The sequence below is a fragment of the Lepeophtheirus salmonis genome, chromosome Z, assembly GCF_016086655.4.
Source record: "Lepeophtheirus salmonis chromosome Z, UVic_Lsal_1.4, whole genome shotgun sequence".
In the NCBI taxonomy this organism is placed as follows: domain Eukaryota; kingdom Metazoa; phylum Arthropoda; class Copepoda; order Siphonostomatoida; family Caligidae; genus Lepeophtheirus; species Lepeophtheirus salmonis.
The window spans coordinates 17,847,750-17,870,127 of NC_092584.1; the positions used below are offsets into that span (position 1 = coordinate 17,847,750).

General features: G+C 30.8%; 1 protein-coding gene across 1 annotated transcript in view; it reads right to left on the reverse strand.

Annotated features, from left to right (window-relative positions):
• The window catches only part of LOC121130327 (neuroligin-4, X-linked), a 424,376-nt gene that overhangs the window by 70,364 nt on the left and 331,634 nt on the right, over positions 1 to 22,378 (reverse strand). The window contains 1 exon segment of the mRNA XM_040726084.2: positions 14,364 to 14,584. Coding sequence (XP_040582018.2) covers positions 14,364 to 14,584 — 221 coding nt within the window.

A 22,378-nucleotide genomic window follows, 5' to 3' on the forward strand; every position in this document is an offset into this window, starting at 1 on the left:
TATTAACCTGTTCCTTTTATACATAGATATGCCATAACACAAATTTATAAACACAGACGATAATCAAAGTCTTTTGAGGTAATAGTCACACTTACATTTAGCGTAAACGCTCTTGAAACAATCATTTTCGAAGAAACTCCGTGGTAGTGATTAAAGTTTTTTTAGTCTTGCTCCGGAGGGTGGGGTGCACACAAATGTTTGATTATTCATCATCTGTATAGAGGCACTTCTGGGTACATAAAGTGGTCGCCACAATTGTATCAATTTTATATATAACTTCTTAAAGTTACCAACCTTTGCACAATGACATATTTGTAAATATTCAATACATCTCCAATTTAGCGGATTTATTGATAGATATTGATGATGAAGAGAGTGGGAAAAAATTAATAAATAAATCTATAAGTAAATATTTATCGGTTATAATTATATTTTCAATATAATTCGATTAAACATTCAATGTCTTATTTTTTAATACATATGCTTGCTTTAATATCCAATTCATTCAACCATTACTAGTAGATATTTTGAAGCTTCTGAAAATGTCCTAAAAACGATTTTACGAAGCATGTGTGTGCGTGTATATAAGTGTAAAGTATAGTCTCTTACATAGTTAGTGCCATGTCTGTAATTTATAGCTTACTTATAGATAATTTTTTATACCATACAAATTCTCACTCCAATTCAATCCTATAAATATATTGTACATATTTTAACTTTTAGTATGTATATATTATTATTAATTCCGAGCATATAGCTACTACGTATTAACAATGAAATATATATGTAGACATCATTGTCAAATATTTATTATTCTATAAATTAATAAATAACGCCTGTTTTTAATTTATGTATTTTTATAGGATTGAAAAAAAAGAAAGGATCAACCAGGTGAATGTTTATGGATATATATATATTGTTAATACTATTTTGATACCAGTATTTATCTCGACTATATCATTTTTTATTCAAATATTGCTAGCCCTTGCAGTTATTAAGGACCAACAAACGAACAAAATTTGGTATATTAATATTGAAGATAACTTGAGAAGTCGTCTGTGAACTGTGCTTTTCATAACGACACAAAAAATGAGGGCACAACTTATATCTTATACAGGCTTTTACTGTATATTAGATTGTTTAATGCACTTAACATATCGGGTGCGAGGAAAATATCTGTATACTTTGTTTTTCCTACATAAGTCAAGGTTTTTGTGAATGCAGTAAAATTCTTCCGGTCAAATAATAAGAACAAAAAAAATAAAATGAAATAAACAAAAAACAACAGGATCTTAGAAGTTGAGAAAATGCCGTCTGAACGTGACCAACAAATTTTGGTCTGCTCCCCTTTGGTCGCTTCTAAGAGACCAACATAGACTGAAAAATAGTTGGGGATCTCTGGACTCTCACTACCACAAAGCAACCTTCATCTATCATGTCCCCTGGCTTTAAGGTCTCAGATGGTAAGGGCATTTCCTTCATGAACATGAACGTGGTGTTGCAACAGGATGGCGCGCATGTACACACGTCCAAAAATGCCCAAAAGTGGTTGGAGGACAACTTGCCTTACTGGCAAATAAAATGTGGCTTCCTACTCAGCAGATGCCAACCGATTGGACTTAACTTTTTATGGCTTCTACTGTCCGCCACCCAAATATCAGCAAAATCAAGGACACTGTCAACCAGCACTGGGATGCCATGTTTGAGGACTACATCTGCAATAGACGCAAGGCCTTCCGTGACCCTCTGGCAGTCCTCATTACTACTAAGGGAGTACATCAATGCTTAGGGTAGCCAAAACATCATTTTAGTTATTTTATTGACAAAGCGTATTACAATGGGTTGCTCAAATACATCCTTTCGCCGCCCCCAGTAACTCTAATAAACTATCTAATCAAGCTAAGCAGATCTTCTCCAAAATATTCTTCAAATTGTGGGGGACTAGAATTTATTTTTGATTCCTTTTTAATATGTCCCAAAAGTTATTATTTTCATAACTAGATATGAATATTGGCGAAATTGCCGTGAGAGCAAAATTTAAAAAAATGATTTTAAGAGGCAAATTACTATCATTAGTATATGGTATTGCCCAAAGTTATTTGTCATCGACGAACAAACAAAGATTGCTTGATTAATAAAGAAGATAACTCCTCAAAAAATCATCATAAATCTATGTATACACCCAAATAGTTCATGAACTATATATATCTTAAATTGAAATTTCTGGGATGGTTCAAGGACTCGTGGCTAGTAGTTAGATATTATACTGCCATATTCCAAGATGAATACATGATAACATCTCCCCTTAGATTTTCTTTAACCTCAATTTTTCTCCCTCAGATTAAATACATTTATGAATCTTTATAAATATATAGCCTTGGGAAAAGCTTGTCTTCTCTATCTGTTTTTTTATCTCTAAGGTTTAACCTAATCCCCATTTTTTTATTATTATTATTTGAGAGAAAGTGATAATTGAATCGCACAGTTCTATTTGAAAACTCCAAAAAAAGTCCACAAAGATGATTATACTTTATCCTTTAGTACCTTTAAAAATAGATAGGTTATGAGCAAAAGATTAAAGACAGAAGGTGATCGAAAATGACTCAAATTAACTTCACCAATCTCACAAAACACAATGACATTCCTATAAAATTCTATAGTTTGTGTTTAGTCAGCTATCGATTTTTCTAATATTCATGCTCCATATTTGTAAAGTTGTAAAAAAATATGCTTTGTCGATACGTAAAAAAAGAGACACGGAAATTAACCTGGTAAAGTTTTGAAAGAGAGGAGCTTAATTGAAAATAAATACAAATTTAATCTATCAAGGTCATTGACAGGATTTATTTTTGATGTTCAATTCTACTTGGGTCGTTTGAAAAGTGCGTGCAAAGTCCAAGAGATGGCACTGCTGGCACGTATAGAGGTTATTTTTAGTTAGTAGCATCTCTTGGAGAACATACACCAACTTTTAGCCAGATCGGTCTATTTATTTCGGTTTGACATTCATTTGAATCGAGAAATCAGATGGAAAGATAATAGCGAGAGTTTTTAAAATAGTCCGAAATAGCCCCAAACTTTGAAGTATAAAGATGGGTTTGTGAGGGTACCTTACTGTTAGTTTACGTAGGGATGGTGGGGTAAATATTTCGGACTGGAAATGTCTGGAGTGAAAGGTTGTAGAAACAGTTATTCATATTTTGAAATGTAATATCTTCCGGTCAACTTTCTATCGGTCGACGTTTTTTTACGGACGACCTTTGTTCTATTCGACGTTTTGTCCATTCCACATTTTGTCAGTCGACATTTTGTCTCTCAACGTTGTCACCTACTACCGAGAGAAACACTGAGGATTTGTTTGGGAATTTTATATACCTATGTATACTAATAAAATATTTTATAAATCTCACAATCAGCTGTGTATCCTTCAAAAGTGTGCCCCATAAGTAGAGTTATAAGCAGTAAGTATTTCATTTATGTAAAAAAAAACCAACAGTGTATGGTAATACTGACAGTTTGAATAATGTTTTGGAGGAGAACAGCTTAGCTGTCATCATGATTTATTAGTTCAGCTGCAAGCAGCAGTGAAATATACACATATCCTTATCAAACAAGAGGATGTTTAGGTCGGAGTTACTCCTATTTCGATCCTCACTTCTTCCACAGGCCAATAAGGCCTGACACGTATAACTTCTCAGAGTTACTCTCTGTCATTTATGAGCAAACGAACCTTCTTCATTCATCCTTATACTTGGATGTTATTTTCTCAAGAATGAAAGAACAATATTAATAGGTTTAGATACAACAAAAACTTGGTTTCTGTTTAGTTGAAAAACAGACGCCGGAACAACTTTTCTCAAAATGCAAGGGATCTGATGGGATAAGGAGTAAAGTGTTAGAGATATGATGTTATAATTATAATAAACGTTACTGTACAAGGACTCCTTTACCAGGTGATATTTTGAGTTATGTGAAGTAAGATTTGTGGTATACATATTAAATGTACGATTCCATGGTTTTTGAAAAAATAAATAATATAATTATGATTTTTTTTTCTTTTGTAACATTCAGAAAATAATTGTAAAGAGCTCTGGGAAACCTATATACAAAAATCGCACTTTCAAAACATTAATTAAAATTTACAACTCTACATATTTTACTTATAAAATAAAAGACATTAAGGAATGACAAGGTGACCATGATATCATTTAAAAATCCCTTGTAGTCCATACAAAATCCCTTTTGAACTGTCTATTTTAGTACAATTTTTCTTTTATTAATATATAATATATTGATTTATGATATTAAAACAATCGCGAAATATTTGAAACCATAAATTAGATGGTAAGTAGTGATATTTTGCAAGGAATGCAAAGTTTTGAAAAAATACATACACATATATTAATATATAAATCATAGTTTTACTTTATATGTATACGTATGTATGACTATAAAAAAGATGTTAAGATATGGAATACCAAGGGACCATTATTCATCGTACTTATCATGATTTAAATATATGTATGTAGTAGATAGATATTTTATAAAAAACATTTATATGATCATTATGGTGGTTGTTTGCTCTGTAATTATGCATACATATATTTTAACCGTTTCATACAAATTGAAATTAAAATGTTTTAATCTAATAAAAAAGTATTTGTGTAAGGATTTCCCTCAAAATGGAGTGTGGATTGATTACATTGGTATTCGTATAGGACTCCCCCTCAATTACTGTCAACAAGGATTGCTCTAATTAATCTTTTGGATGCGTCGAAAATTGGATTTAAAATCGCTGAAAAGGACACTGATTCATTCCTATAAGTAAACATTACAGTATTAAAGGCACTCCATCTGACCTATGAATGGCCTTTTGAAGTCCATATGTACTATGTACATGCCCTTCTTTAGGAACGACCGAAACGTAGATTGAGTTCAGGAGAATAACGAGTGCGTTGTCCATTGAGCTATGCTGTTGCATAGATAGTTTATATGTTGACATACCACACCAATCCTAACCTTTTCTAATAAAGAAACAAAGTTTCCAAATGATTTTCTAATTATTTCCAAGTAGGTAACTATTTTTAGAGTTTAACAAAACATTATCTCACTAACAAAAGAAACATACGTTGTCGGCGTTTTTGCTGTAACTATACTTTTTACTGCTTAAACGTTAAATGATCAAATGTGAAATTGTTTCTTTTAAACTATGAACAATTGTCAACAATTATTGAATAGTATTAAATTCATTTATATTTGTGTACGTCTTACTAAAAAAGAATGATTAAAACGCATTTATTTCAAAAACAGAGGCATTAAGACAGACTTACGACATGAGTTGCTTAGAATTTTTAGTTACAAACATAAGGCCTGCTTAACTCTAATCAGACAAGATTCCTAGGCTCTAGAGGACAAGTTTATTTTTGTTTATAAGTTGATTTTTTTCATACAACAAGATCGCTTTTTTGTTTATCAAAGTTTTATTATTGATTGGAAAATGCAACAACAAAATTGAAAAAACAACAACAAAAAAAACCGAATTATTTTACTTGGAACAAAAGGGAAATCGTATATTGAATAAGAATTAAAAAAGAAAATTAGGGAGAAGATTAGTAAGTTAATCTTAGTATGTATTTTCATTATGGTTGAAGAAGGTACATGACAAGTTAGCAACGGAATGACAATGCAATAAATAAATCACAGAGTCAAACATTTGAAAAAGATGCTTCATATTTACCCAAAATCAGTATTTTGATATGATCAATTATATGTTGCATTTACAAGAATGTCAAAAGGGTGTAGAGGTTTGATTATATTTACATCAAATGGACTGAAAAAACAAAAAAATATTATATACAAGGAGGTTTTACAATAGAAATTGTTCTATTAAAATTTTTAGTTAGTAATAGATCGTTTTAGTTTAGAACTTTAACGTATAAAAAATCTTTTTAAATTTTTTATCGGTTATCTTCAAGATAGCGTGTTCGTGCTAGTATTTAGTATTATTTATTGGGAGAATCAATTTTGTCTATTTTAAACGCAACTTTTGGCCCACTCAATGAGTTGATAAGATTAATTTCTTGATAGAAATGGATCATAGTTCCTCGAAGAATGTAATCCACACTTAATCTTGAGAAACATCATTCTAGCTTGCTTTTGTATTGACGAACAAGATATAAACGATAAAGTAATAAATTTATCTTCTAAAAAAAAGTAATATTTTACGTAAAATAGTGCTGTTTATGAAAGTACAAACGAAAAGTTCTCTAGATATATTGGTTATAATCTATGTGCCTACCAATGAACCTGCACATGGTTTTCAATTTTATATATGTAGTATATACGTATATCGAAAAAAACCTATAAATTTCTCGGAAATATATGTATATATTTTAGAAAGCAGGTTATTGTAAAAGAAGAAACACTTTCTATGAAGACAAAAATTAGTACAGCTACAGTATATTTAGATCCAAAGGATAACATAAAACAATTGTACAGAATCTCAGAGGTGGGAGAAGTCATTATACTGCAAGTCCCAGTCCTTGAATATTTTCATGAAGTCCAGTTCAAGTCCACAAAAAAAATCAAAGATTCTCGAAAAATGAAATGACTTTCGATTAATTTTTGAGTCACGAATCTTCGCGTTCGAGTTCAAGTCAATTATCGAGCCTTTGATTGTGTAATCAAGTATTCAAAGTATGGATTCGAGGTCATGTTACAATCCCTGAAGTTATATTGATATTTTAAAATAAGGAAGAAAAACTGGGGACTGTTAATATAGGCCCCTTTTCTCGCTCATCAGAAAAGCTCAAGCAACCAACGTTACAGTACTGTATAATATAATTTATATTATTGTAAAAAAAAATCTAAAATCCACAGTTGAAGCCTGGTCAAACAGCCATCTTTTTTTAGCGCCTGATAACACTGACCTATCATATATATAGTTTTGTTACCATATGTAAAACCTGCTTTAATAGGTCACCTGTACTTAGCAGTAGTCTTTTTAATTTTCCCTTCCCTGACGTCTTAATACAGACATAACTGTATATCTTAATCCGCTATGATATATGATTGTCATATATCCAAACAGCTTGAAAATGTATTACTAAAGAAACAATTAAAAAATATAGAAGACAAAAATACCAGCTAAAGTTTATTTAAGGTAGAATGTTATTGATATGAGTTAGTATGAAGTCAAGCCAATCATAAAAAGTTGCTTTGGAAAATGAGCTCTTATTCTTTAAAAAAAAAAGTTGGGGTTGTTTCTAAATAGATGACCGAATTAGAGAGTAATGACGTCACAGAAAGCCCCCCAAAATTATATTAATACAAATGCTACATGTATAAATGACATTTCCATTAAATATCTTACATCGGCCATTAACTTTGAAAGGACTTTTAGTGCATGAATACGGATGTAAAAATACCAAATTGCAAATAAGAGTAATTTATGGCTTTCATCTATAAGTCTTTGTGCAAAAGGTTTTTTGAAAAAACATTATGAATATGTTTTTTATTAATATAAAGTTCCTTTAAAATAATGCAATTATTCATTAATGAAATCATGTTTTCTACAAGTTCCTTAAGTTGTTTTCCTTATATGTGACCCGTCAACACAAAAACAATCTAAAATTGAGTGTGGAATACATTTATATTCTTATACAAATTATTGTCGAATATTTTTATGCACAAATTATAATTCTTAGTAACGCATTGGGTGGCCCGCAAATTCCACTTCAAGTAGCTAAAATTGATCGTCACAATAAAAACATGAGAAGCTGATAGATTTCATGTTCGAAAGGGGTCGGGTCATATGGTCGCCAATATCAAGTCTCTTAACTTAAATAAAAGTTTTTAAAAGTATTGCTAAAATTCTTGGGCATCTTAACTTAACCCTCAAAACTGAAAAATAAGCCTTTAAGTTACTCGAATGTGTTCATGAGAGTAAAATATACATTGAGGGGTTCTCCTTTTCTTTGAGGTTTGCTCAAGATTATTTTAATGTTTGACGGACCGCATATACTCTTTACATTTACCTACAATAATAAAAAAAAAACCTATACACCAATAGGTTGTTTATCCCTGAACTATAAATTGGAAATAGTAGAAATCACGAGTCTTGAAGCTAAAAGTGTCATTAATTTCTTTTCTGAAGTAATTCTACTCTATCAAAAAATAGCAATAGGGATTCAATATTTTACTGACCACATTTTATTGATGCCTTTTGGCAGAAAAATCTATAGTGCAGTAAAAAACACTCTAATTGTCTTTTTATACAAACATATGAGAGGACCCTATGTCAAGAATATGTTTGCGTCCTCTTTTTTTTTAATTGAATCAAAATTCGGGCCTCTTGTGTATGAATTCCTTTTAATATTAATAACAAAATGCTCCTTAAAAAATTAATGTTTTTTACGCCCTGTATTGCGACTCTACTTATTTTTTGATAACTTCCTAGCAGTACGTATAGAAACTCCAGGGTTCAACGGAATCTACTTGCAAACATGCAAAATTATCGGTCAAATGTATCAGGTACAAAAATATTAAGGGTAGTTTTTATAATAATATTTGTAAAATTTATGTGTCGAAGTAAAAACAGTCCTGAACAATAAAAAGAAGATGAAAAGAATGGAATGATAGACTTGATAATTAAATTTTTGAGAGTTACGACTTCGATTTTTGCTACAATGAATTTTGGTTCTTTTAAGTTCCATTTATAATTTGTTTTTTAAAAATGGACAAGAAGTCGTGGAAGTATTTGGAATAATCGTTTACAATTGTAATCTGCACAAAAAATCATTTGAGGTTCTTTTTGTGTTTATTTTTAATTTTTCGTAGAAATAAACATACTTGGATCAAAGTTAATTTTAAAGGAATCATTTCTAATATATAGGATGTATATTAACATTCTTTTAAATAAATTAATGATATATAACTTTGTATTCAGAAAAAAATTAACAATACATTGTAGGTCATAGATTAGGTAAGGGAATTCAACATCACTTTTGATACAACAAGAGTAATTGTTGGTACTTTCATGTTACTGAAATGAGTTCGGTCTTCAGTGACCGTAAACCTAAATTAAATCGTTTATAAATCAAAAACCAATTTTTTTGGTCTTAAGATATCTGTAGACTGTTTTTACCTCTAGCCTCATTGATTTGTTGTACAAATATAAGTATGGCCAATCTTATTGTGATTTTTGTTATTGTGCTAATGTTTACTATTTTAATCACATATGACGCCATCATCAATTTATTTAAAGAAAAATATTTTACCAAATTTCAAATGGGTCCGAATTTTTTGTAAGGCCAAAGTTTTCTTTTGGGAGTGATCCAGGCCCAATTAGTTTGGTCTGCTAAAAGTCATAAAGGTTTCAAATCGGTCTAAGGTTTTCATACCCAAACCCCAACAAACAGAAAAACAAAGAAGAATGATTTGTCTCAAAATGGAGTTTGGATTTCTTTTGTATTCTTGAATTAATGAATAAAAAAATATATATGAAAGATTTATGTTCAATTTCTAACATTACATTTTCTGATTAATTCTTTCTAAATATTTTCAAAATTTCAAAGTAACAATTAAAGAATACAATAGATAAGTAGTTCTCAAATTGTGGCACACAAATTGAAAACTAGTGGCATGTGGAGGAGCGTCATGTATAAGCTACGTTTGGATCATAATTGTAGTATATTGATATTTTCATAGGCATGGTATAAAATGTTGTAGAGAAATGACTACAACCTATTATAAAATAAAATATAAACTTAAAAATTTGATCCAAAAAGTTATTTTGAATTGATACATTTTGGTGGTCCTTTGAAATCTTGATTTTTGCATAAGAATGAGTAGGTAAAGAGCTGTAATGTTAAAAATAGTGACTCTTCCGCAATAAAATTTAGTGTTTCTTCGCAAAAAGATTGAAAAACAACACACAATTATAAATTGTTAATGTTGACAAATATAAACCTTTTCTTGAACCGACAGCAAGTCAGTCGATCTCTAAATAAAATATTGTAGTATATTGGCTTGGATTAAAATACAATGAAATTAGGTTAAAAACATGGAAGGCAGGTGCATGTCTCGGAAGTCCGGACATCCTCCTCCAGGAATATTAGATTCGAGAAAAATGACAGTGCTAGTCGGATATATATATATTTTTTTTTGATTATTTACAAAAGTGATTAAAAAAATTGAAATGAGGGTCTTTTCCAACAATAAAATCTACTTTTTTATTTATAAAAAAGATTTTTTAGAAATAAAGAAAAATATTAATCCCTAAAACAAAAACACTTTCATATAACTAACATCAAAACAGTCTAGGAATTGGACCCAAAACGGCTGGACCTAATTCAAAAAAAGGTATCAAAATAAAATAAAATTATTGATTATTATATCAAATTATTTATTATTTGTCGGAAAAATGAAAAGGGTCATATCTTATTTCTGTTATTAATTTTTTGGTATCAAATCTGATTTTCAAGTTTTTTAATCTTTTTATTGGTTGAGCAATTTTATTGGATTTAATTATTTCTTTTTTATACAATGTACATAATTCCTTCTTACGTAGTTTTTAGACTTAGTCTCCGTGAATTTCTCTTTCGGAAATATATAAATCAAATCGATATTACACTTGATTTAGACCTTCCAGAACCAAATACTCTTTTGTAAATGAAACCCACATCATTTAAAGTTTAAATGATTCCTTTTATTCAAAAATAATTAAAATAAAGAAGTGTTATTTATGAACATTTTGATTATAAAAATTTAACCATATAATTTTGATCGAAAAAAAAGTTTCAATAAATTACAATCAGATTAAATTTATAAGTAAAAAGTGCGAATCGATCAAATTGATCAAAAGGCCCTCTTTGTCTTTCTTGTATTAGAAAGACAAGCTTATTGGTTTTCCTAAATTGTAAATTTTATACCTTTTAAATTAAATTACCCACTCAAAAAAGAGCATGCAATAATTTCCTAAACATGTTTTCAAGTCAAATTTAAAACAAAATAAGTATATATTATCAGGTAACAATATCTACATTTTTAAAATACTAGAAAGACGTATATCGTAGTATATCAAGTATCAAGGCAATGCTTAATAACTCTGGACAATGCCAGGTACTCCTGCGAGTATTTTAATACACGGACTCTGGAGTAGACCTCATATTTTACAAAATGGCTAGGAATAATTTGCTTCATGTGCAGGCTATAAATTCTGTAATTTTATATCAAAATGACCTTTTCATCAATCATTTTTCCAGTAGACAGCTTTAGATATGTGTATTGTTGTGCGTTGTATAAGTGCGATTGGTTGACGTGAAATGGTTTTAAAAAGATAAGATGTTGTAGTAAAAAAAAATATTTTACACAGTTTTGTGCGTATTTGACTATTCATTCTTTGAGGGAATCTCAAATATGTACGCACACGTAAAGAAAAATTCGTCATATTTTACATTCTTTATTAGAAAAATGGGAAACAGAAGCCAGGGGCCTGAAAATGGAAATAGTGTTTATGCTTCTGATACTATAACAGCCAATGAGGCGGTTTTTTGGTTTCGTCGATTTCGTTCTGGTAATTTTGAATCCAAAAATGCAAGGTTAATTGTGAAGTATATGTATAAAACAGTTGAAATCGTCAAGTGTGACCGTCATATAAGCTCTGTTTTGATTGCCAAGGAGATAAAAATTAATGGGAGAAAAAAATACATTATAAAAAATGGAATTATTTTTACTACTACTAATCACATAGTTGCCCATCGATTGTTATACAAATCAAACTACTTGTTGTCATCTGATAGTAAGTACTTCCTTTTGTTTACTACATAATCAATATATGAACAACTGTATGTAGAAAGAGCAGTATTAAGAATTAGATAGAAACACAATAAAATAAATGCAAAGGTGTGTCTTTTTTGTGGAGGGAAGACAACCAAAATTAATTAAACTTTTTATGTTTATTATTTTTTGTCTTGGAAAAAAAGAATATTAATTCTGTCTATATAAATATATATATATATACATGAATGTTTGTATATATTCTTTAAAAACCCAAATGCTACTCAAAATAAACGTGACTAAAATAATGAAATCTACTATAAGAACATACATGTTGTAGATATTATGCGTGCGTTAAACTCATAGGAGAAGGAAAAAATCCTCATAAAAATAAGGCAAATTATTGAAAGAAAAAAATGGATATTTCCTTCCAGAGAGACACAGGATATTATTTTTTAGCTTTTGTTAGTATTGCGTAAATTTTGATGAATTTATTCTACTAACAGAGGGGGAACATTGCTTATTTAATATAAAATATACTCCTCAAAAAATCCTTGGTTTTACTCTCCGATCTTCATGAGAATGCTCAACCGTAGTTACTCAGTACTTAGATGTTTTCTCCTCAAGAATGAAAAAACAAAGATAACAGCTTGAGAGAGAGAGAAAAAAAAGAACATTGCTCAGGCTCTGGACAACAAACAAACTCGTGCATTTAAAAATGGCTTAAGATTTACAAACCTACATATACTTTCTTTTATAAATATGAGGTGCAGAAGTTATTTGGGAGATTACGTCATTTGTAAGGGACTTTCCTGTGACATAATTGATCTAAAAGTAGTGATTTTAATCCCCAACTTATTATAATACTCTTCTATTTGCGTGAGTATCACACTAGAACTATCGTACACTTGAACAAACCAATCCAATTAGCTCTAATTAATTGCACAATAAACGTAAAGAATATATTATTTTAAAACTTTTTTGTCTTCAATTTACCTTTTTATCAAATTATAAGGTTTATTATTATTATTATTTTTTTTTTTACTTGTGCAAACTTTTGAAGAATAAAGTTTTAGTGTTGTGTTATTTTTATGAATTTGACAATGAAGAAAGTTTTTAAAACTTTCTTTTGTTCGTGAATATTTGCTAATCAATCAAATTATGTATATAATTGGCTTGATATTGTGTTTGCAGTCGTTTTTTGTTTGGAGTAATAAATTAAAACCTTTTAAGACTCATTACCTATTAGAAAACGTCGATTTGAGCAGTTTGATAGTAGTAATTGGGCTCAAAGACTTCATGGATGAAATTAAAACTATATAATTAACGGATCATTTAATAGAAAAAAAAATGCAAGTTTCTTACTTATTATACTCTTTCCGTGATGGAAACGTATTGCCTCATGGAAAAAGTGCTCAAACCCTCTGTTTCCGTTGGGAAATTAAAAATCTTATTATAGAGGGTTTATATGGCGAAAGTGATTTATTTGTCGATAAACACCCATAATATAAGTGATTTGATTACTTTTACTGATAAAAAAAGTTCTCAATTTTTAAAAAGAACTCAAAAAAAAAAAAAAAAAAAAATTGTCCTAAAAAGTGGATAATAAATTTTCTAATTAATACATAAAGTTGGAAATTCAAACTCCTCTTTAACCGTGTTGATGTTATATGGGTTTTTAATAATGTAAAATTTTGAGAATCTCCAGTTTTTCAGAATGTTTCATCTCACTAAAAATCATAACAAATAAAAGATGAACAAACATTATTAGACTTGGGAATGGAATTATTGTCGATAAAAATTTCAGCTATACTCTCCTCGCACCCTACCGTCCCTTCTATATTTGTAAATAATATGATCTGATCGTATGCAAAAAAAAAAAAAAAAAATCGAAAATGAAGTTGTTGAGCCTGACCGTTTGGTATGTTTCTATCAGATCAGATGCCAGCAGACGTGAGGGGGTATTAAATTAGCACATGACAAGGACATATATGCTGGAGCTACTCTGATCTCAATCCTCAGTTCAGTGTTGAGTTCAACATGGACTTTTTTTTTTGATTAACTCTTATTTTAACGGTAATATTACCTTTTTTTTTTTTTTGAATTGGTAATCTAAAGAATGAATGTTCTTTTCCCTACGAGTCATCATTATTATTTAATTCCTGAGTATTGAACTTCCTTTCCTAAATAGATTCAATTATGCCTGATCATAAAGACGGAGAGTCCCCTTGAGGATTTGTTGCAGATTTATAATAGTAAGTCATTGTTGGACTCAGGGTAGAATTGGGGCTCAACATCGGAGTAATTCTTGCCAATTTCCTTGCTTATTTCATTCTCCCCCTCCTCCCTTACCACAGCTGATTGTAGCTGATCTACTCCAAAACCTTTTTCAAATTGTCAGGGTTACCATGTGGATTTTTATGTTTTCTTTTAACATGTACATTATACACTCGATTTTCATAGCTATATTCCTATATATATATATATAAATTAACTCTACTCCCAATACGTCTTCTCGCACCACAGATGTGGTACTCCGCCTTTAGAGTCTCTTTAGGTATATGTATCAATTATAAGTGACTTACCTTCAATGTAAGGTACGTAGAGATTCAGGTGTAGACAGTCTTCTGACTCTTTGGATAGCCTTGATTGTATTTTCTTTAAATAGCTGAAGCGTCCACGAGGCATTTGTTTTAGAGCCTCTGTACGATTTGAGAGATTTGGGAATGTTTGCGAACATACTGGGCTGAATGAAAGAGTTGAGCGAATACCAGACCAATGAATAGGGGGTCTTGTAGGTGAAAATCTAGAAATAAAAATGACACAAAATAAAAAAAAAGATTCAATCAGATAAAATGTAATTCTGATTATTGTTATTTGCCTTCAAGAAATTAATTAATGTTACTTACATTATTTTTTATGGTTAACAATAAAAGTATTAGAAAAGGGAGGAGGCAAAACACAGATAGAAATGGAAATAAATAAAAATTTAATCAAGTCTTATTCTTATTGTTTGGTAAAGAAGAGGGGGGGGGGGCTGATGTCCCCTTCCCCTTTTCATTATGTAATCAAAGTATATCTCTTATAAGTACATAGTGTAAACATATGTAATGGTTAAAGGACTCAAGGGAATGAGTGGACAATTAGTGGAAGAAACGCATGTTTTTCCCTTCTATTTGCTGAAATTGTCAGCTGCCATCAGGTCTATTTTAAAGGTCTTGAAGATAATGTATGTACTACTTTGTGAGCTTAATTTAATTATTTATAATAATTAGGCAATAACCATTCATTGCAATATATTTTTCATAATAGTAACGTGTAGTGCAGTGTATTTCAATTAAAAAGGTTTCTTGACTTATCGCCCGAAAAAATACTTAATTTTCCAAAAGATTTCAATGAAGAAGTCATGGATCAATGCCATCGAATGTGCGGATTGGATTCCCACCAAAGACTCATTAGCTTGCTTAGTAATATTATAAACAATTCTTTTCTATGTGAGGTTTGTGGAAATTAAATTAATGCGTTGTTTTATAAGAACGTTAATTGGCTCCTCATTCTAATTATTCGCTTTAGGCTCCCCGAAGAATCATTGTTTCTGTGGAAGTCTCGAGAAGAACGGTAGTGTTTAGTACATAATGCAATTCCTTTAACCCAAATTAACCCAATATGTAGTTCATCCCACAGGATCACTTTTGCTTAGGTCACAAGGAATGTCAAAAATTGCATGACATGCAAGAAAACTGCTCGATTCTACTTAGATATAATCAAGGTAAATCTTTGCTTGAACATGATAAGGTATCTGTCGACATTGACACAAGAGTATAGGATGTCTCTTCTAGCCATAGAGTGACTCCTGTAAGAAGATCTTGAAGAAAAGTCAAGGAAGATGACTCCAAGACAACTTTTGAACTCTGTAGTGAATGATAAATATCTAGAGGGAGGCAAAAAAAAAAAAAAAAAAATCATCAACTTTTTCAAGAACAAATCCCCTTAAAAAGTGTTGCAGTTCAATGATGAAAATATATTCGCTCTTAAATCCGTCTTCAACTCACACAACGAGTAATATGTGAGCACCTAGATGCCAAATGGTGTCTCTGTCAACACCAAATACTAATTTAAGAGCAAAAATCCTGATGATTTAATGGTTTTTGAGGTTGCTTTCAAACATGTCAGGTCGTGTGAGAAGTTATTTCCATCATTTGCCTCAGTTTTTTCTAATAAGAAATCATACCAAAATTCTTTGAAACCTCAATAATTAGTTTCAAAATTTGTTAATAACTCATAAACTAATTAAGTACCCTCTTACAAAAATATTTAGACCAAGGAGTATGTGGATCAAAAATAGATTCTATTTGAGTCTTTGGAGTGAATTAACAAACTGGAGAAGCAAAGTAGGTTTTCATAGAAAAGAAATAAAGTTTTATTTATTAAACTCATTGAGTATTTATAAAAAAGTTATACATATTTTCAAATAATTTATCTATATTGTACGTCAACATAAAAACAATCTTGATCAATAATTAAGAAAAGGGGAAAATCCTATTAGAAAAAAAAATCATATTAACATGAAACCCAATATTTTATAAATATATTCGAGTCATTTATCGGATTATTATTTAAATTTGTGGGATAAATTGAGATATCCAATAGTTATTCCTATAGATTAGCACCTTCATTGGATTGAATAGTCTTATATCATCCCCGATAGAAGACTCTTTAAACCATAAAATCAATCAATTTATAATTTTTTTAATTGTGACAATCAATTTTTGCTACTTTCAGGTGAATTTGCCATAATAATATGTTGTTAGAATCGATATGTATGACTACAAATCACTCAATTTTAAGAAAATTTATTCTAGCGTGCTCTTGTGTTGACGGGGCACATATTTAATAATGATAATTTCTTTATAATAACATACAAAGGCATATTTATATATAAATAATATATGAAACAATATTTGCAGATCTGAAATGACAAAAGAAACGAAAAAATAATAGATACTTATAAACCAAATTCAACGAACATCATAATAAGATTATCATCTCCCCCCTTCTCCGCGCTCTACACTTTTTCAATCAATGATTAGTTCTTTTGTGTCAGGCAATCTTATACGTACATACATACATGGTAGATAATTGAATTGTCTTAACATGATTGTCTTCATTATCATATTGATAAAGGTATAAGAGAAAGGACTTTTGAAGACGGAGTATACTTAATTGTAAGCCAATAGGACATTAAAGAAGGAGTATACATAATTTTAAACCAATAGGAAATTGACACACTAAAGAGAACATTAATATCTGCAATATCCAAATGTCAAAGTTGAGAGGGATGAGCCCATGGCTAGAGGCGGACTGGAAGTCAGCCAATTTGTTGCTTACAGAAGCTTTGGTTCTTCTTGGATGTATGGCAACATTCAAATCCTTATTGGACTTCCTGACGTTGTAAGCAGGCTGGATGGAGATGTCAATGGTCTCGACAGACTTTTCGGCGCTAACAACTGAGCACAGAAGAGCACAATCCTTGCTTTTTTTGATATTGCTCCGACATTTTACACTTGGAAACATGGGATAAAAACAAAACTTGTTTATTTATGTTTCAGCTGTCGTTTGATCGCGTACTTAAATGCTGGTGCACGTTTTAATTTCCCACTCTCTATATACTGCAAGGAATTAGACAATTTTTGAAAATCAAATTGTCTGGGAAGCCATCAGAATAGGAACTGCTAGATGGTTTTGGGGATATAGCGATCTTGGGTAAGTTGCCTTAGAGGCTATTAGAAAATCCAATGTTTGATATCTAGTGCACGATATACCGGGTGGCTCATTGAAATCTGAGCATTTACTAATTCAATAATTAATGAAGGTTGAGGGATTGAAATTAGTTCATATTTGGATATATATTAAAGCATGAATAATTAGTTACAAAACAAATCGAGAAAAGGGCACTTGAATGTGATCGACGAATTTCTATTCACTCCTCCGAAGTAGTTGGGTGTCTTCAGGACCCCCGTCTACGCCGTCAGTAAGGCCAAAACGTTGGAGAGGTAAAAAGGCTCTGTCAAAACAGCCAACCTGGACCCGGATGAGTCAAAGAAAAAAGCACAAGCCAATAACCTCAAGTCCATAAGGCTCCATGGAAGATATTTCGGGGTTTCACATCTGACTGTCTATCTACACCTGAGAGCTATCAAAAAAGTGGGTGTAAAGCCCCTTGTGAGTGCAGACAGGCCAATATTGACATCAACAATGTAAGAAACCTATCTCCTTCGTTGCAAGACTCTTTTCAGTTTTTTTAAACTCTTTTTTGACACTTTTGACTCAGCCCTGATACCAACCTTTCCGACTCAAAAGGCCTTCAGTATCCGTCATGCACACAATAGGACGTCAAAACCACTGTCAGCCAACACAGGGATGCTAAGACAGAGGACAAGATCCGCTGTGTGTACCAGGCCTTCCGCCGCCACCTGGAAGCCATAATTACCGCTAAGGGTGGACACATTAATGATTAAAAGAGCTAGGACATACATCTATTTATAGTATTAATTTTGTTGAAATTTTATAGTTGAATAATAAATTATATCTTGTTAAAGTTTAAACTTCAAAGTATTCAGATTTTAATGTACCACAAAGTATTCGTATTTATCCCATGAGTTTATATGGACTAAGGTTGTCTAGGGGAGAGAAGAAAAGGGTATCCTTTGTATATTTTAATTTTGAATTAAAGAAAAAGGGCATGTTGCAACAGTCACCAGTCTCCCCTATATGCAATAATTTAGGTTTATACTTTTTGATGTCATAGTTGAGAAGAAATTTCCTTGGCAGAAAGTTTACGAAATACAAAAAAGGTGATATATATTCATCGAGGTCAGAGAAATACCATATGCCAATGAAAATGCTTTTAATTTATGTTTGATCAAATGGCTTTAAAAGAAAAAATTCAAGCAATGTACGTTTTGAAGCATATATTTTCTTATTTGTACATAGTATATATAATATCGACTTAGCATAGAGGAGCAAACAAGCAGCAAGTATAAATACATACCCCTCTCCAAAAAAAAGTGCATTCTTAAATAGGGAAAATCAATTAAGGAATGAGATCCACTAATGAGATTTCATTTCGCAAGAGCATATATACATACTTAGTGTTTGTTTTCTCTATGTAAATGTTCATCAAAGATTAATAAGTAATTATCCTAAGCACACATATTTGTTTAGTGAATAATTTCAAAAAATAAAAAAAATATGCGTGGTTCATCATAAATTTGTATAATTTAATTATAAAATAAACATGTATATACTGTGTGTTTGTGGAAAACGGTTGACATTTTGGGTACACTTTGGCAGAGAGACAATTGATAACTAGGGATGGGATTTTTGGAGAGCGCAAGGAGAAATTGAGACTTATTGGGATTACTGAATTAAGACCCTGGTTAACATCACCTGTCTTATACATGATTTTGGAGGGATAAAATGAACTACTGCTTTAAAAGTAAAAATTAACCAAGAATGAGTAGAAATTCTTACTTGAAAGATACATTTAAACAACACGACGATTTATTGAAGAATGACCAGACGGTTAGTGCAACCATCTGCTCATTTTCTAATCTTTAAACTCTGTTTTGGGCTTCTAAAAAGATTTCATCCATAGTCATAAGTATTGAAACACATTTTTTCGGTTCTAGGAATATTTCCCTCCGAAATATTGTAATTGATGTACCAGTCTCTCCTCTCTGTAGAAGGTCTTCCCCATTTAAGCATCCGTTGATAGTTTTCTTAAGCTTAAATTATGACATAATTAAATGCAAGATTCCACCTATAAATATTTTTTTCTCAGATATTTCTCGTAGGTGTAAGCCCCTGAAAAATCAAGGGAACAACCAGGTCTGAAGATATATATATACGGAAATAGAATGTTTCTTTTTCTAGGACTTCTGACCAAGGAATCAAATCTCCAAAGAGTTTAAATCTACATATTTATGATGATTATTAAAGTTTTGATACTGGAAATCTCATTGAATAAGGATATTGTTCAAATGGATATTTGCAACACAAAAGTTAGACAAAATTATTTTCTTACAATGAAGTATGGATTACGAATGAGTATTTTTTGATAGATTAGTATCAATTTATATCAATAAATTATACGGATTTATTCTTTGGAGGAGCCACTTAAAATTACAAACATGATTGTTTTTATTTTTTAAAGCTGTTATTATTATGGTTTATTTCTTTAGAAGGGATCTTCTCATTAAAAAGTGTGCGAATAAAAGATGAAGAGTATGCTAATAGGCTTGGGAATTATACAAAAATTTTAACTTTATCAATAAGGATTAAATACGGCATTACTTATTATTTTACCTTTATTAATTATGATAGACATTATTCTAACCTATAAAAAAATATATATACAATTTTTGTTCTAGAGCTACCTTATTGATCAAATGTGCTTATGCACATTGTACATCTATACTTATCATGGGATGCACTAACAACGGATGGAACAGTCAAAATAAATAAATATATTACATGTTATATTATTATTGAAGAGAGAAACATATATGTATAAAGTCCTTACTAGTGCATGAAAGACGGGGATACAAATTAGAGTTTGTTAGGATTTTATAGGTGTAATTCCTTATTGGACTCTGAGTGGATTTGAAAATAGACAATGGAGGAAATCACGACTCTAAGTCCGCCCTCTCACGACTGTTTGGTGCAGATTTAATACAACGTCAGGAGCCCAAGGCTGCTTTCCTTCAAAACACCCACAATTGGTCAGGACTCTATATTTATTTTCGGTTTCTTACTTTTACGTAGGGGGTGGGAATATTTTATACCTCACTCTATATAGGACTTTATGGTTCTGTAAAACCCTCAGTCCTTATTTTCATTTCTATTAACGTAAATTTCTGAGTTTTGCCCATATATATATTAAGGAATATTTGAGTATTTTTCTTAAAATGACTCAGTATTCCATTGTTGTTCATCAAGGGACTCCAAGAAATAGTTCTTTTATTTTATAGTTGAATAAATCCATTCAAAAGTTATCTTAAAGATACCATTTTGAATATACTAAGATGAAAAAAGAAAAATGGGTTAGAGATAGAAAGTCATGCATGAAAAGATAATTGCACAAATTTAATGTATTTTAAAATATTCAATATTTTCTATAAATATGTTTGAAAGTTCATTTGATCATATTAACGGCCTATTTACTATAATTATTTACAACCTTTCTGAACCTCTTTCCAAATAATAATCACCTCCTCGTAGATAATAGAGAAAACTATTAAATCTGTAAGAATCGTACTGGTTCTGAGTAGATGCTTCGCTCTAATTTATAGTGTCGACGGGTATCTTTGTCAAGGAACCAAATGTATGGGCAAGAAACAGGTAAATCAACGCACCACAACAGTGACGCTCGAACTGAGCTCTACTTTTTTAGACTATAATATTTCTAGGATTGCGTGACTATGACGTCATCATGAGATAGTTTGCCATGAAGGACTCTAGGCGAAGAGTGGCACACAAGGCAAGGAAGGTTGGATTCAGTAGTTCTCAATTCTGATTTGCTTAAAATTAGAAGCTGCAACATGTTCCTCCAGGCACGGAGCAAGTTTGAACAGGCCGTCTCCCCCCTAATGAAAAGAGAAGAATACGGCCAACTACGTCACAACAATAACGCAATATTATAGGTAGGTGTTAGGAAGGTTGTCTTCCTTGTTTTTAGATTCAATTGTTAATTTTTTTCATGACTCCTCTTTCCCTAGAGTCCATTAGTTTGCCTAAAACACAAATCTACAATGTATTTTATTGTTAACTGTCGATGTTTCTGTTTTTTGTATGTTATTCAATATTCTAAGTGCTGATTGGTTGAAATATAACAAACTTTTGTTGAGCTGTGAACAATATCAACTATTCTAGAATAATAATTCAATAAAAAAACTGGGGAAGAAATGCCTGTTTCTGGGACCTTTCCCCATTTTCTTTGTGCATGAAAGGTTGCGTAAAACAACAATAAATATAATGATGTGATTACAACTGTTACTTGAATACACGTGTAATAAAAATATGTAGTATATTTACCAATGTTTAGTTTCATCCACTCATCAATCAGTTAAAAAAAAAAAGTAACCAGATAATAATTGATCATCCATAAAAGAGTAATTGCAAACAGTTAGAACATATTTGCATCTATTGATCAAAGAGCAAAAACTTTTTTGTTGCAAATAATGTGTATATATTGTTAAAAAATATAACATAGGGAGTGAGAGACTTAGTTATTTATCGATGATCATTCTTTGTACATTATAATGTTTTGTTTTTGTGATGAAATATATTTTTTATTGTGATATATGGTTTGTCAACACAAAATCAAGCTATAAAATATTTCGATGATTCCTAGAGAAAGAAATATACTTTATGTACGCGGATTTCACCAAAATATTCCTAGTTTAGATGGATACTTATACTTAATCAGTGCAACTCCATCTAACAAATTAAAGGAACATTAAAAAAAGAAAAACTTTTTCTTTTACAAATTTGTGGGGATATTGCTGGTACTCATAGAAGTATTTGACCTATTTAGCAA